The sequence below is a fragment of the Euwallacea fornicatus genome, chromosome 37 (assembly GCF_040115645.1).
Source record: "Euwallacea fornicatus isolate EFF26 chromosome 37, ASM4011564v1, whole genome shotgun sequence".
Classification (NCBI taxonomy): domain Eukaryota; kingdom Metazoa; phylum Arthropoda; class Insecta; order Coleoptera; family Curculionidae; genus Euwallacea; species Euwallacea fornicatus.
Window position 1 is genome coordinate 1,287,459 of NC_089577.1, and position 15,590 is coordinate 1,303,048.

The following is a 15,590-nucleotide window of genomic DNA, read 5'->3' on the forward strand; positions in this document are numbered from 1 at the left end:
ATTAACAAAAGAGAGGCCTCCGATCGATGGCAATTTATATGTCAGGCCATTAATAAAAATGATGAAGTGCACTATTAAACTTTATAAGAACGGAGGCTCTTAATGTTTTTAGATATTTTTATTGTAAAACTACATTAAACAGACCGAAAAAGAAATTATTGATGAGGGCCGGCTCTAATGTGTTTGCTCGCTCTATTTAGATAGAGCATATCAATAGTATGATTAACGAGTGGAGGCAATTAAAATATAATACGTAAGCGCCGATGGGCGGGGGTCGGTGTTTGTTTGCCTGCTGCTTTTTCCTTCGAACCGGGGGGGTTCATGTGTGAAGGTCAGCAAGCCAAAGGGAATTGCTTATTCCAGTTTATAGACTAATAAATTTGTATCCACATAAAGTGTGGGAAATTCAACTGAAAAACTGTCCAAAGCGGCCTTCGCCTTGTCGCCGACAACGCTCCAACCGATAATGGAAAGCGTTCCGAACGTTGTGCGGCATTTGCGGCGGCACTTGCCCGATTTCATCCCCGATTCTTCAATGAGGTAAGATCGGGCGATCTTGCCGGCCGCCCAATTGGGCCCCTTCTTCCGGCCGACTCGACGAAAAAAAAAAATGGGGTTTTTGCAACTTCCCCAGGTAGTCGAAAAACAAACCCTTGGCAGCATTATACTCCACTAAAAATGGAAACTACCCCGTTTCAGGAGTTTCGCGACAGACCTTGATTTGTTACATTACGGAACTTCTCCGCGTTAAATTTTTCGCCCTGTACGTCTTTCGTTTTTCAGCAAATGCTCCCTTTTTTCGATCCATTTTACTCGGGCCAGCGAAAAAAGCAGAAATTCCTCCCTGTTAAATCGGGCCGTTTCAGGTTACCAGCCGTTCATTTGAGTGATTACGGGGTAGCAATAGAAACAGAACAGAAACCTTTTAAAGCTAACCGGGCCTCTGTCGCCCCCCTTTTCCGAGCTCAGAAGCATGCCACAAAGCTTCTGAGACTTTTAGACCCTCCGTGGGGATGGGAGTTTCGGCTGCACGCCACTGAGCTAAATTAGGGGAAGCCACTGCACTTAACTGGAGAGAACTCTTCAACGATCACGTGAAAGCGACTTGAGAAAATGTCGTGCGAAACTACAATTTTGCTAAAAATAGTTTATTCGTTTTTCTCCTTTTGCGGATCTCGGATTTTCATATCGCACTAATTGTACTCGGGCTAGTACAACTCTCCATCAGCACGAAAACAAGCGAAAAAAATGTACTAAAATAAAACGGAAAATGAAGAGGCGATAAGCCCTATATGGGGTGGTCAAAAGGGTTGCATCATCGATGCTGGGGTCAGGCCACTAGGTCTTTCTGCCCGGAGGGCTGCGGACGATGTGTATTTGTGGGGAACTGGGGCTTGATTGTAGGGCAAAGCCCGATTGTACCACCACAGACCAAAGTTTTAAAACACAATAATTAGGCCCAATCGGTCGGGGATTTATACGTGATAATTACACGCAAGACCGTGTTTCTGCAATTATCAGTGAGAATCCTTGTGAATAAAACCGAGGATTTATGGCCCCGTTATTAACTCACAAGGGAGTAATCCGGATCGGCGCAAGCTGGCGTCTCTCTGGCCCAAATCCGATTCAATTTTTGAAGGTCCGGCCAAACGAAGCTTCGCAAATCGCATTACCAGAAAAAAGGGAAAAGGAAAAATGAGCGCCCCCGTTTTTTTAGTGGCGCATTCGATAACTAATTTATTTAAAAATTCGTCCGAATGCAACATACAAACGAAGCGAGGGTTGTTTGGGTTTTGGACTTTTTTTCCCGCATAACGAGTCATATTTTTTCGGCCCGAAACATGATGATGTCCATATGGAACGTTTTTTGTGCCGATCCAGAATCGATGGATGAATTGTCGTTCGTTAGTTTCGAATCTTAAGACCTCCCAAGGCAAGAATTCAATATACATATAGAGAAACATACAATAAAAATAGTGGGTTGTCGGTAATGGCGAGCGCTCACGTTCGGAATTTTCATTGAAATACGTTCACGAAATTGATGTATATATTTTTCCTTAAGCCCAAACTCGATTGTATTGTTCGGGACGAAGGGGACCTCACGAGTCGACCATTGTTCTTTTGCATAATCTTCAGCGCTACTGAAAAACATGTACACAATCTAGGAGGAAATGCGTGATGCTTAACTATCAGCGAAGCTGATGAGCAAAGCCTTCAGTCCCGTTCTTTAAAATGGCGCTTTAAATACCAATTTATAACCAAAGAGACTGGAGGATGATTATTAATAACGAAATTATGGTGTACGCAGCGAACGTCACGCGATGCTCCGGAATGTTCCGGTATCAGCTGAGGCTCCTAAAACCAACACCAGCATCCCTAATCTTTAAAACAAAGTGGAGGGCACATTCACATATACACGCACGTATTGTATTTTTTGTCGACAATAAATTGGGGTAGCAAAAGTAAATAAAGGGGAGTCCTGGATCAATAATTTAAAAACGCCGCTGGTCTCTCACTCATGTACCAAATGAAATTATTACGGGGACGCCATTTTTTCCAACGCAGCTCCTTGGAGATTTAAATATTGAATGGCTCAATTAGGACCATGTGGTGGTAATGTGAGCAGGCCTGGTGGTGGCGGGCCACGCCCAATGGTAAGGCGTCGTGACTCACAGAAGGTTACTGCACCAGGTTGCTTACCAACCGGCACCGGCTACCAAGAATCACACGAGAAATTCTCGCAACGTATTATTTGCGCCTTTTATTGGATTTCGACCGATATTTAATTGCGGAGGGTCTTCGCTGTTTCGGACAGCTAAAGGAAAATATCTCGCAAACGAGTGATCCTATAAAATCACGTGCGTGTTGAGGAAACCCTTCATAACTCGGCAATTGTCGTGGACCGATGTTCCAAAGAAGCGATTTGAGGCTCAGTCGAGAAGGGGTCAGCGTGGAGAATTTATCCGGATCCCTCCGGACTTCGCTGATGTCCTGGAATCTTCTCCCGAGGGGCCATTCCAGGTGCTCTTGAAGAACCGCGTTGATGTCTCGGGAGACCCCCCTGTAATAAAGAAGCCGAAGTCGAGGTCCTTTAAACGATATGATTGTACATATTCGAATCAACGTTCGGGAAAAGAAAGGAAAAAAGGAATCCCCAGTAAGGTCCGCATGCACTCTATAATCTTCGATTGGTAAAACCTTTACGTATTAGCTGGCAGAATCGCTGAATCAGGACCTAACTATTAAGCCCTGTCAATTTTAACTACAAGCTAACTGCTGCAAAAATGTTGGAAGAGGGAATGGATATTGGTTGGGTTTTTAGGTATATTCACGTCGAATTGTTCGTCATCGAGTTTACGACAATTTTTAGCGCAAATTCGCGAGATAATTTAGAAAAATCTTTGTACGTTCCCTGGCATCGTCGTAGACAACAGCGATCTAGAATAGTGGATTATTGCCCTCGACCAGGCACGAGGATCTGCACAATCAGTTCGTAAGTCTCTGTCGATTCGACTTGCTCTCAATAGCCGACAGGACGAACTGACTTATACTTATTTTTTTGCGTTTATGTCACCTGAGAGCAATCCCATGCTTCTTTTTTGTTTATTATATACGCCGGAGCGTGCGCTCTAGACAATTCTTCAAACGGCTTTTGTTTGCGTACGGCCAGCAGAATGTCCCGATTTGACGCTGCGGCACTGTCCGTGGTCCGAGGAATTTTGAAATGTTCTTCGGGTGGATTTGTTCTTTGGGCGAATTTGCTCTGTGCGTGGCATCGCATTTGTTGCTGTCAGCGAACAGTAGCGGCTTGAAATTAATTATATTGTAATAAAATGTTGAGTGTTCCTGTCGCGATCTCCTGTGGAATTGATTCATTGTTAAGTCCGATATTGCATATAAAGTCCCTGACAGATGGGCCTCACTCGGCCCGCTCAATGCGATCACTTATACGCTTTGATTAATGGCGCCCGCTCGATGGGGTTATTATATTCTATATTTCACACCGGGACATTTTTCCTATTTTAATTGAAAAGTTTACAGCGATTCATTTTCGAGTCACGAGGCGCCGGTTAATGCCAGATCTCCAAAGATGAACCGATCATTACCTCTATGGTAATACGTGTCTTTGTTTCAACTGCGCCGTGCAATTGGCTAAGTTGCCTGCCAATTATTGTCTCCGGTCTTCATTGGACAACTAAGAAAAATCCCCTTTAAGTCATGCAACAGCATTTACCATTTGCCCATTGGTAACCACGATTTACCAGCAGAGGAAAAATTCCATGCAAATGACACTGGTTTCGACCATATATGATGCGAAGAATAAAGAATTTTGTTTCTGATGCGATTATTGCGGGGAAGAATAATGGCCGACGATTCCTCGGGGCTACGTTCCCGTCCCGATCGGTCATTTAATTTAAATAATGACATACGATAACACAAAACGAAGAAGAATAGACAAAGGACTGCAGTTTGATGGTCAATTGCTCATAAATGACTCCGCAGTGATTGCACCGAATTATTGATCCTCTCCACTTTATATACGCTTTCGGAAACTTCGTTCTTCCTCTTGTGTATACTTTTGTTGGCCCCAAGAGTCCTCATTTAATGAATTTGCACTAACGCGACTGAAAATAAAGAATCCGAAGTATAGATTTTCCCCCTAGGCTGACCACCCTGTGTATATGCATCAATAATAATTGGCTCAAAAGCGCGGACCGTTAAAAATTTCGATCTAACGTTGACTGCGTCCATCGAAAATGGTAAATTAGAGCCTCGATTGACTTTTCGATATATCAATCGCCGGAATAATGAATAGATTTCGCAGAAAAAAGCTTTCAAATAGGAATAAAAGATTTTCCGAGATGACGGACATCCATTCTGAATATACGCGGGCCCGATACATCAAAAGCTACTCTGTCGCAATTATGTCGGCCGTGGACCCTTTTTAGCTACAGAAAACTCATAATCGAATATTAAAAAATGGCGATTTTCCCCCAAAAAGTGCTGGTGCACGAAGAGCGAAATTATGAAACAGCGGCCACAAGATGACACTTGTGGCTGTTTTGCCACCCTTGAAGGAGGGGTTTTTAAATTTCAATTTACTCCCCTCAGGTGATCATCGGGGCTCAGCTTGACATCCAATAGGCAAATGGCAATGTAACTTAATAATCGGCCCTAAGGGTGAGGAAAGTTTATTGAGGCAGAGAGTTACATGCGGGCCCCGATTATTAATATTATTATAAAACCGTGTACCGGGAATTCATGGTGGCTGCCCTGTACGGGGAACCACTGTGTTGTACGACCAGCCGAGGGGAAACGCTTTGAATACCGGGTGTCACTTTTGACGGACATATTAGAGCAAAACGCTTTTTTACAGGTAATATATTAGTTACGGTCAGGTGGCCGTCGAGGTTGTATTTACCACGAAGAGGCCATAAATCACCGCGAAATTCAGCCTCAATTGCGCCTATTTCGAAAAAAATTGTGGGCTGCAAACTTTAAGAAATGTGTTCAAGTGAGTTAGTCACGATTAGAGCTGCGTAAAATCTGGCATCAGTGATTCATGAGACTGAACTACCCATCAAAATTTATTAGAGATAGAATATGACGAGAACTGCACATGAAAAATAACTTTTCCCTTTTTAAATTGAGATCCTTCATGACCTTCGCCCTATACATACACGAAATGGAGATTTTGCCAAGTGACAATCTCATCAAGCCGCTCTTTTTATGCGTGATGCGGACACTGGTGTCCGCTGCGACGTATCTCGATGAGCCGGGCTGCACGGATTCGCAATTGTGACCGCAAAAATCTCCGTAAGATCTACTGACGTCAGGTCGTATAGGTCCCTACACATGAGTTAGCCAAAGATTAATCGCAGAGCTTCATTATGGCGACTGCTTTTGTGGCTACACGGCCCTGTAATTAGCTTTGCTTCTCTTATTCACACCACAGAGAGAGAAAGTTACGGAAAGCTCGAAGGTGTTGTTTTCTGGCTCGTTTCCCGCTCGACAGAAAATGTTTGTACGACCATTTTAATTTGTGATTGATGTCTGTCCCTGGCAGATGATGAATATTTTATCATAAGCCCACGGCTAACATTAATATTTGAGATAATCGAGGAGTTCACTTATATCGAACGTTAGCATTTCTTAAGTCAAGTCCGATATGGTCTAGTGGCTAGGATACCTGGCTTTCACCCAGGAGGCTCGGGTTCGATTCCCGGTATCGGAAGTGATTTTTTTTTTGTTTAAATTTTCACTGATTTATTTAAAAATTCAATTAGTTAACTGAAAAATTTAGCAAATTTTATTCCTAAATTTTTCTGAACTTTCAAGTTGAAATTCATACGTATTTGCATTGATACGGGGACAAAGACAACTGCCCAAGGGGTCTCTTTTAAATCTTAGATACGATCGACTTAAGCAATAAAAAAACCTGAGCAATCGACTAAACATTCAAGCCTTAAGGCCTCAATTTGCAACCTAAAGGCTTGTTCACACGCACCCAGAAAAATAACCGCGGCAAATTGCGGCATTATCTTCATTGGAATCATTTTGTGGGGACTATTAATTGCCCCCTTTCCCCTTCGCCGAGAGGGGGGTGGCAGGGTTTTCGAGGGAAAAGAGAAGAGAATTTTGCATACATAAAGAGGCACATACGTTCTGTTTTGCATCCGTTCGGGAAAATAAACAGCCGTATATCAATACCCTCGGTAAATTACGCATTAGCATTGGGCTAACCGAGGGAAAAAGAAGTTGGCATAACGGCTATATACATGCACCGCCAATATATCTGCCCGATTTGAATATCGGACTGAATATTTTGAATTAATTAGCGATTCGAAATTATTAGTTGGCGGCCGCTGTATTCCAATGGGCCCTTATAGATTGATGCATACGCAATGGGGCCGATCGTCAGTTTGGGGGCCGACCGTTTAACGTCCGAAGGGCATTACTCTTTAAGTCCGCGATCTAAAGAAATTCGCCAAATTGTAATCACGCCCCACATGTCCCCGTTTCATTTCATTTGTCCTGTTCTTAGTGATTTAAAGTCCGCGTTAAAATGTTTTGTCGTCTAGAAATGCCTTCCCAAGTATTAAATTCCACGTGTCCGTAGATTATTTCCTTTTTTCTGTTCTAACAGATTTTAGCGTCTCGAAACGACCGTTTAACGTCCGAAGGGAGCGACACTTAAGTGGTCACAACTAAGTAAATAAACAAACTGACTGACCGCACACGACACCACCAGAGCAGGACCGAAAAAAAAAAAAAGGGCCACGTTAATTCGCAATTCCGCCGTCGTCCGGCGTTTTATCCGTTTCGAGGGCGATTTATTCCATTTCTTTGAGTTTGTTGAGTGAATTAAGTCCGAGCGTACGTCCGGCGGTACACACGGAATTACTCCAGATAGAAATATGCAATTCGAGAGGTTCGGCCCTTTGATTGGCGCAATGCAATTTCCGGATATGGAATCAGGTCGCCCATTTTACTCTAAAAGCGGCGGAATAGTTATTTTATTAAATTACGAGGCAGCGTTTGATGCTTATCGAGGACCTTTTTTGGGTTTTAGGGTCCGGCGAGGGCTTAGCGAAGGATTTTTAGACGAGGGGACTAGGTATCTTATTGGCTGGCATGCAGGCTAAGAACCTGAGGAACCACTGGTCTTCTTGACATGGTAAGCATCACTTGAACGTTTGTTCTTTTCCTTTTTTTTTTTTTTTTAATGTTTCCGGTGATTTTATTCTTTTTTTTTGTCCGAAGGCGATTTAGGAACCTCTTAAATCAAAAATTTTATCACGGCAGAGCGAGCGGAAAATTATCTAAATTGACACGTAATTGAATCTTTAATCCCTGAGCCTAAACTGCTACGGCCTTAAACCCGGCAAGAGATCAAAATTTATTTAACAAAATTTAATTCCGAAGTTCATGTCAACGGCTAGGGAAATACAAACTGGTTTACAATTTTATTTGAGAGGGATTTATTTAAAACTGCTTAATTTAATCAAATGGCAAATAAAAAATTTAATGATGTCAGGAGGAGGCGGAAAACAGGGGAAAAAAGCAAAATTTAATCCCGAAATTACAGTCAATCCTAGCGGGTTCAGAATAATCGACCAACCATCAATCAACCACCAACACTAACCATTAAATCTCGTTTAACTGTAAATTTATTTAAGAAATTTTTACCCAAAAGTTAACCTCAATTACTACATAATTACACGTAATGGGTCGGTAAGGCGATTTAGTTAAAACTGTTTAACATTAAATTTAATAAATTCTACAAATTTATATATCGCGATTTAACCTCGCGAAATCAATGGATTAATTACAATATAGAATGGAAGTAACTTGATTTAACGCACTTTCGTCCCGAGCCTCGGCATGGGGCATTAATTTAATATTGAATTACGTTAAGTCTCGTTTGGTGCTTCGCCAATTGTGAATTGGTAGTTTTGTAACATAATGCTGTCTTCGGAATCAAAGTGAAGCTATCTTGGCGGACAAAAGAACAATGGTACCACCACCATATGAATGTAATACGCACGTCGACACCAAACTTTCTATGTACAATGTAGTGTAATCTAAACGACAATAATTTAACGGAAATCTTTAAAAGTCTATTATTTAAAAACTTAATTTTGCATACAATGGCCGGTACGTAAACGGAATTCTTTTGTTATGGCTTTAAACAATTTATAGTAGCAACCGTGATATTCGCTTTTTGTTATTTCCCACTTCTTGTTTATTAGCATATACATAAATGTTATTACGACTGAATAACCATCGAGCTGGGTTAACATCAGCCATGTTTTGTTTTGGCCTGAAGTGCCTGAGCAAGAAGCTTAATATAAAATTAGCGTCTCTGCTCTATAGCAAGAAGCAAAGTACTTTAAACGGAAATGTTAATATTGAACAATACGTTCAAGGCACCATTTCTCGGGCCATTCTGAAACAATTGAATTATTTACCAAACGGATTGGCATAGAAGAGCGAACTCTATTCAAATTGCACCTTAAATATTGCATAAATGAAGCGAAATAATTCATAAGTTTGTAGTCTGCCACGTTTAGGGTTATTTACAATGCACAAGGAAATATTTATGATCCCGTCGTTCTTTACGAAGGATTGCTTGTGTTGTCTTGTTCTAAACTTTGATTCTTCCATTAACTATTCAACGCCCCGGGTGTAAAGTAGATCCTTGCTATGAATCTTTGATGTCTCTGTCCTGGATATATGCGTTTTGCAGCCCTGTCCAGGGTACGTAAGACTGAAACCCCCGAAGGGAAACAAATTAGCCGAGTTGAAAGTTATAAATCTGCACCACTTAAAATCGGTCCCTGCTTTATGTCCGGTCTGCCTCAATGTATTTTTCCATTAGCGAAGTTTTTCGTGCCATTGCCAATAGGCACAGGACCGCATTCCCCTCGCATACGTTCGCAATCGGCCGGTTCGGAGCCCAAGACGATCGCGAGCCGCAGCGCCATCTCTCGCGTTTAGCTTCCAAGTGTGCTCAGGTAATTCCCGGGCATCGCTCCTTGACGGGGCCGATTTACGCACTTCAAAACTTCAAAATACAATCCTGTAGCGGACATTAGGCGTAAAGTGGCTGATGCAAAACTTTTGGTAAACTTGGGCCATAAAGAAGGCCCCGGCCAATCGATAAATTAAAATTTTGTTATTAACGATTATAATATATAACTGCGACTGGGAAAGCGTTTTTCTTTAATGAATTCGGCTTTCTCTTTTTGCCGAGCAAGTCCGGCAGACTGAAATATCTCGGTTTTAATTTAATTAAGAAAAGTTATTTCGCTCGCTTTTTTCCTCCCATCAGCTTTTCCTTTTATAATTTTCCGACGATTGTTTGCGCTTTGGCTTCGGAAATGGTGGGGAACCCCGTCGGTGATTTTTCTTATTTTATTTGAATCACACGAGAAATCGATAGTTTGTTTAATCGAAGCACGTGTGCGGAGATCATGAGGTGATAATGGGAAAGAAAACGTAGGAACCGACACGTCGACGCAAGATTTGTATTACTGGTGCAAATCGGCTAACTTACGTTGTCATGAAATATTGCATGAATTGAGTGAGCACTTGCAAGTGTTGTTTGTCGCTCATGTGCGCTGACTTAATCGACCATGGATTACGCAACTGAATTCCTGGACGGTTGGAAATGCGCCTCTGGGCATGTCCGTTTCGGGGCCTTTTGCGAAAATCTATGTCAAAATGGCTCTGTGTCTTAGAAACTAGCAGGGGCATACCACGTCCTAGCGGGATACCCCTTCTGCCCAGTGTACTATCCTTAGCACACTTTCGGTGTTGTAAATTCGCAGTAGGTGGACTGCCACGTTCTAAAGAGATAACTAGAGGGGGATTCTAAGAGACACGGGTGTTAGTGCATTTTGCCAATTCTTCGAATCGTTTCTTAAGGAGACATCTTGAAATTTCGAACTGCAGGTCGTCGAGCGGTTCCGCTGATACTTTCGGGATATTCGGTTGTTGCAGAAATTGCTGAAGGGAACTTACCAGCTACAAAACTGACAACGTGTGCGTTTTCATACGTTAAATTTCAGACGCTTTTCGAGAAGAGCGAAGTTCGGCATCGAAGCGATCCGAGTTTCAGAAATTGAGAGGGACATTAGACCTCGGTTTGCACAGGCTGATTGATGAGCCGATTATCGGGACGATTAGTCCGATGCATTTTTTATGCTGGTTACCCTGGAAAACTCCAATAACTCAGTTTTTTAAATTACTTTGGAGAACGGCGCAAAGTAGACGTCTCCGGGGCGCACAATGAAAAAAGGGCAACTGAAGAAATTGCTTGCAGGCGCTGAATTGGTGCATTGAGAATTTGAAGATCTGATGAATAGAAGTGGAGGTATGGAGGAGGGAGAGAACGAAAAATTAACCGATAACGGTGGCACACAACTACGGGACAGTTTTCGATATGAAAAACGACTAGGTGGAGGAAGAGGCGTGGCCCGAAATGAATCGGCCAGTTTTCGCTGATGGAAAAAAAATGCGAGGAAGAAAAAGCGCTCTCGCGAAATGTATACGCGACTGCTTTTTTTTTCGAAAACGAATCAAAATAACATTTTTTGCATTCGACACAAAAGTCGTATATATCCCGCGCTTTCCATTGCGCGCCACGGCTATAAATCACCAAACAAACTTATTTGAAAAATAAAAATGAATTTTTAGTTCTCGATTTCCATTTAGAATGTCGGCCCGTACATATTGTAATTAAAAATGGGAAATGTTTTCTGTTTTTTATAACGGTATCGGCTCAAAACGGGGAACAAAGAGACGAAAAAACGAGCCCCAGCACACACACACACGTCCGCACAAAAAAGACGACGCAGAAACCGAACTGTACTGGACCATCGGCATTTTTCAATCGGGCTAACATTCATACATGTATATGTGCAAGTAAATTTACCAATATTGATTTTTAATAACATACATAGTTTTTTTTATTCCTTTTCAGAGAGCGGACGAGGGATATGGATGGATGTTGCACGCCGCGCTCCCTGATGCATTTTACTTTATAAACATTTCTCTGTGCAATGTCCATCTGCCTGTGAAAAAAAACCCTCGTTTGTACCGGACTTTAATTTAGAATCTCTGCAATGACCATCGCGAATATGAATTTGCATTTTTATCGAGTTTTGGCACAATAAACAAATCCCTCAACGGATGATGAAATTTACATTTTGCACCACTAAAAAGCAAGACCTGTTTTCTTGCTGCCGTAAGTTCCAGGTGCGCGTCGACGCGATCTTTCGACGTTTTCACGTGCAGTTTTTCTTTCGATAAAGCACCTATTCGAGAATACACATATTTGATGCGAAATACCCGGAGCTGCTTGAGGCTAAGTGGCCAGAGCCTCTCCTTCCCCGTCTCTCCATTTTAAGATCTTATAAATCCACTCAATAATTCACGGCTCTAAACAATATCCAGTCCAAGGATCCTGCTTTAAGGGTTGAGGAAATTAATTATTAAGGGCCCCACTACTAGATTGGATTTAATATTTGATAGTTGCTATGAACGGACTAGAGTATATTTCATCTATTATGAACGACTCACACATATGTTTTCATTTCCAGCAGAGCATATTAGATGTCGCCCAAAACTGCAGTGTTGCGAAAACAATAGTACCGACTGCGCCCAATATGCCAGATTAATCCAGAAGTTAAACTTCTTGCATCCGCAGACATTTCTATAATGCAGATATATATATTAGATCCGGAACTTAATAGGGAAAGCAAATAAAGCATTAGCTCCGGATCCGTACACGTAAAGCTTCCAGCCGGCTGCGCCATCTACAACTAATCTTGACCTAATTGAATTTGCTAGATTGCTTTTGCGATGCATGTGGTGACATCACTCGAGGACCTGCACGGTGAAAGGTGGTAACTGAATGTCATTCCATTACACAAAAAGACCTTGGCGAATTCACACCTTGAGGGTGCCAATTTAGGACCTTCCGACCCCCTTTTTTTACGGCGAGTTAGGAGGTTTTTGAACTCGAGAAAGACAGATTGTGGCGAGTTTACCAGTTCGCTAAACTTATAAAGAACTTACACCCACAAGGACGATGTAAGACGTTTTTAAACTCGTCGGGAATTCGAGTTTTACACGGTTTTTCAAACTTCTTTGAGGCGAGTTGAGAGGCCTCTAAGCTCGGGAGAGGCGAGTTGCGCGAAGCCTGACGGTTTACTGAACTCGTAAAAACTAAGGCGTGACGCATCTAAACTCGTGCAAGGTCCGAGTGTCACGGGACTTCCCAAACATTTTTTGGGGCGAGTTAAAATGTTTCTAAACTCGGGAGTTGCGCCGAATTTAACTGTTTGTTAAATTAAAAAAAAAAAATAATAATAAGACGCAACTTTTTTAAACTCATGGAGGATTCGAGTTTTACAGAGTTTCTCAAACTTTTTTGGCGGCGAGTTGAAAGTTTCTAAACGCGGGAGAGACGAGTTGCGCCCTGTTTAACAATTTCGCAAATTTATTGAAAAAATAAGGCGCGACATTTCCAAGCTCGTGAGAGATTTGAGCTTTAGGGAGTTTTCCAAATTTCCGATAAGGGTTTCTGCCCTCGGGAGAGGTGAACTGCGCGGAGCCTAATCGTTCGTTATTTATATATATATTATATTTATATAATTTATAAAAAACAAAACAAGCCGCGACGTTTCTAAATTCTTGAAAAATTTGAGTTTTAGCGAGTTTTCCAAACCTTTTTTGAGGCGAGTTAGGAGGTTTCTAAACTTGGAGGAGACGAGTTTAACCGAGGTTAGTAGTTTGCTAAACTTACGCAAAATAAGGTGAGATATTTCTAAAGTCTTGACAGTTACGAATTTTACGTATCCTCAACTCAATGCGCCAGCTCCGAGTCCGTACACGTAAAGCTGCTAACCGGTAACGACAAATCTTTGACTAGTTGAATCGATATCGAACACGCCACACATTTTTGATTTCTTCTCGGTTTCTTCTCATTTGTTGGGGGCTGAATTTGGAAAAAAAGTGGCTTTTTAGAAAAATGTTTAGCACCGAATGTGGAGTGATTCACACCTCTCGCGTTTCCTAATGGTCAAATTTTTATATCGATAACCATAATTCCCAGCAGACGAAAAAATCTGACCTTATGGCCGGTTCGTGCTTCAATGCGAAACTATTGGCAACGAATTAAACCATTATTATATTTTAAATCTTTTGTCGATAATGAGTTACGTTTCCGCCCAGACCCGCACCGACCCTCTTCTCCTTCCCAGATGTGGCGTATGGTGCCAAGTATCCTGCACCGTCCCTGCGCGATCCTATAAAGTACCTTTACGACCTCTGGCCAATATAAATCTATAACTATAACATGACCGGTACTCACACGTGTGCGTACATTTATAAACCAGAACCAATGGGGAAAATGTTGTTTATACTATAATAAATTAAAAGCGGGTTCTTGGCGATCGCCTTTTTTCGTCGATGCGAAGTTTACAGCCCTATAAACCATCACACGTATTATTTTAATAAATTTTTAAATAAACTTTTCTGGTTTTCACGACTGTGGCCTGTTTGGTTTACGCATTAACACGTTTCCGCTCGGCTAGAGATGGGCTGAAGTACGGCAATCTCGTAGATGTGGCGAGGAGGGAGCGGTGTCGATTAGGGGGCACATGAGTACAACATTGCTCCAGGTGGTGCAGACAGTACAATACCAGTTTTATGAACCCTAAAAATAGTAAGAACGTGATAATAAAAACGTTTGTTTTTCTCATACTTAGGCCTTTGTTGGGTGAGGTTTGAATTCATTTAGTGGTGTTGCTTTGGGCTCTTTTGGGTTTGCATGCGAAGAAAATTCGTCTATTTTGCTTATAAATATGTCGGCTTCCTAGTTTTTGGCTTCCTTAATTCTGTTTAAACGGTAGAAAATGAATTTTCCACTTCTGCGTTCTCGTAGGTTGGATTTAGTCACAGTTTCGGACGTGTCCACATATTTTTATGAGAAATTTGCACTTTTAGAATCTTCAGGTCAAAAAATGTATCGAAATAAGGTTTAGCGGAGAAATAAACTACGCCAAAGGGCGATGGGCCCTTTTCCAGCTTCGCCCTGCTTACGAGAAATTTAAAGAGACAAATTCTCAAGAGACGCAGGTCTTCTAATGTGAAAATATCAATCTAGTTCGAAAGTTTTTCCATTTTTTTTATTTCGACTAGTTTTGGATCCCAGGAAGACTCAGTGTGTGTGTGTGTGTAAGACTCAAATTTCCATAGGTGGAAAGAGGGTTAAATTAAAATCAAACTAGAAGAAGAAATTTATATTTTATTTCTGTGCTTGAGGGCAAGCCGCGTCACTAATTTTATTACAATTCGAAAAAGGGATTTTTGGTTAATTTCTAGAAAGTACGCATGTTTAGCAGTGAACGAAGTATACTCGCATATATTGAGTCTCAACCTCCCAGGAGAATTGCCCCATTCGCTTCGCTCGTAATGCAAATTTCTCCATTGGGAATGATGGCCTTCATTATATGCTCGTTCAATAATATGCTATTCTGCATTCGATTGAAGACAAGACATGTCACCGATTTTTTTCGACGTTCCGGAAGCGCCCAGTCTTCTTTGGTATTTATCGAAGAAATTAATTATCAAAACCCAGAGGCACATCAAGCACCGATTTAAAGGAGTTAATTCAATTAATTCGTTATTGCTTTAAAAATGGCTTTTAGAAAATTGAACAAGATATCTATAACGACACCTTCGGTTATACGAGAAGATTATAACGTGACCCGCGAGAAGAGAGGATATCAAACGAGGCAGCGTGTCAACCAGGGAGACGAATCTCGTCTCCGCCACTGCCTTGGCGCTCTCGCCCCCGTCGTCGACGTCGGTCGGCATCGCCGCCGCTTCCGTCCGAAATCTCGGCGGGAATCTCAGAAATCGTCGATGCCTTAATTCGGAGGGTGACTTCTTCGGCCACCTTCTGAGTCTTGTCACCTCTCATTTCTCGCTCAGGTGCATCTCTCGAACCCGATCGCGTAATTAGGGCTGCCGCGCCACGGCCACCACGCGGCCTCGTGGGTGGATGGGTGGGGAGA

General features: G+C 42.0%; 1 protein-coding gene and 1 non-coding gene across 5 annotated transcripts in view; both read left to right on the forward strand.

Annotated features, from left to right (window-relative positions):
* The window catches only part of LOC136349431 (protein bric-a-brac 1-like), a 143,854-nt gene that overhangs the window by 7,169 nt on the left and 121,095 nt on the right, over positions 1-15,590 (forward strand). For 3 of the 4 annotated variants that reach the window (XM_066300968.1, XM_066300970.1, XM_066300969.1), the window contains exon 4: positions 7,574-7,678. In XM_066300968.1, coding sequence (XP_066157065.1) covers positions 7,676-7,678 — 3 coding nt within the window. In that variant the 5' untranslated portion in view covers positions 7,574-7,675. Of the gene's footprint in view, positions 1-7,573; positions 7,679-14,120; positions 14,237-15,590 lie in introns of those variants that run through there. The other variant, XM_066300971.1, reaches the window with a different exon arrangement.
* TRNAE-UUC (transfer RNA glutamic acid (anticodon UUC)) lies at positions 6,164-6,235 on the forward strand. The gene has a single exon. It is a non-coding gene; the product is annotated as a tRNA-Glu (tRNA).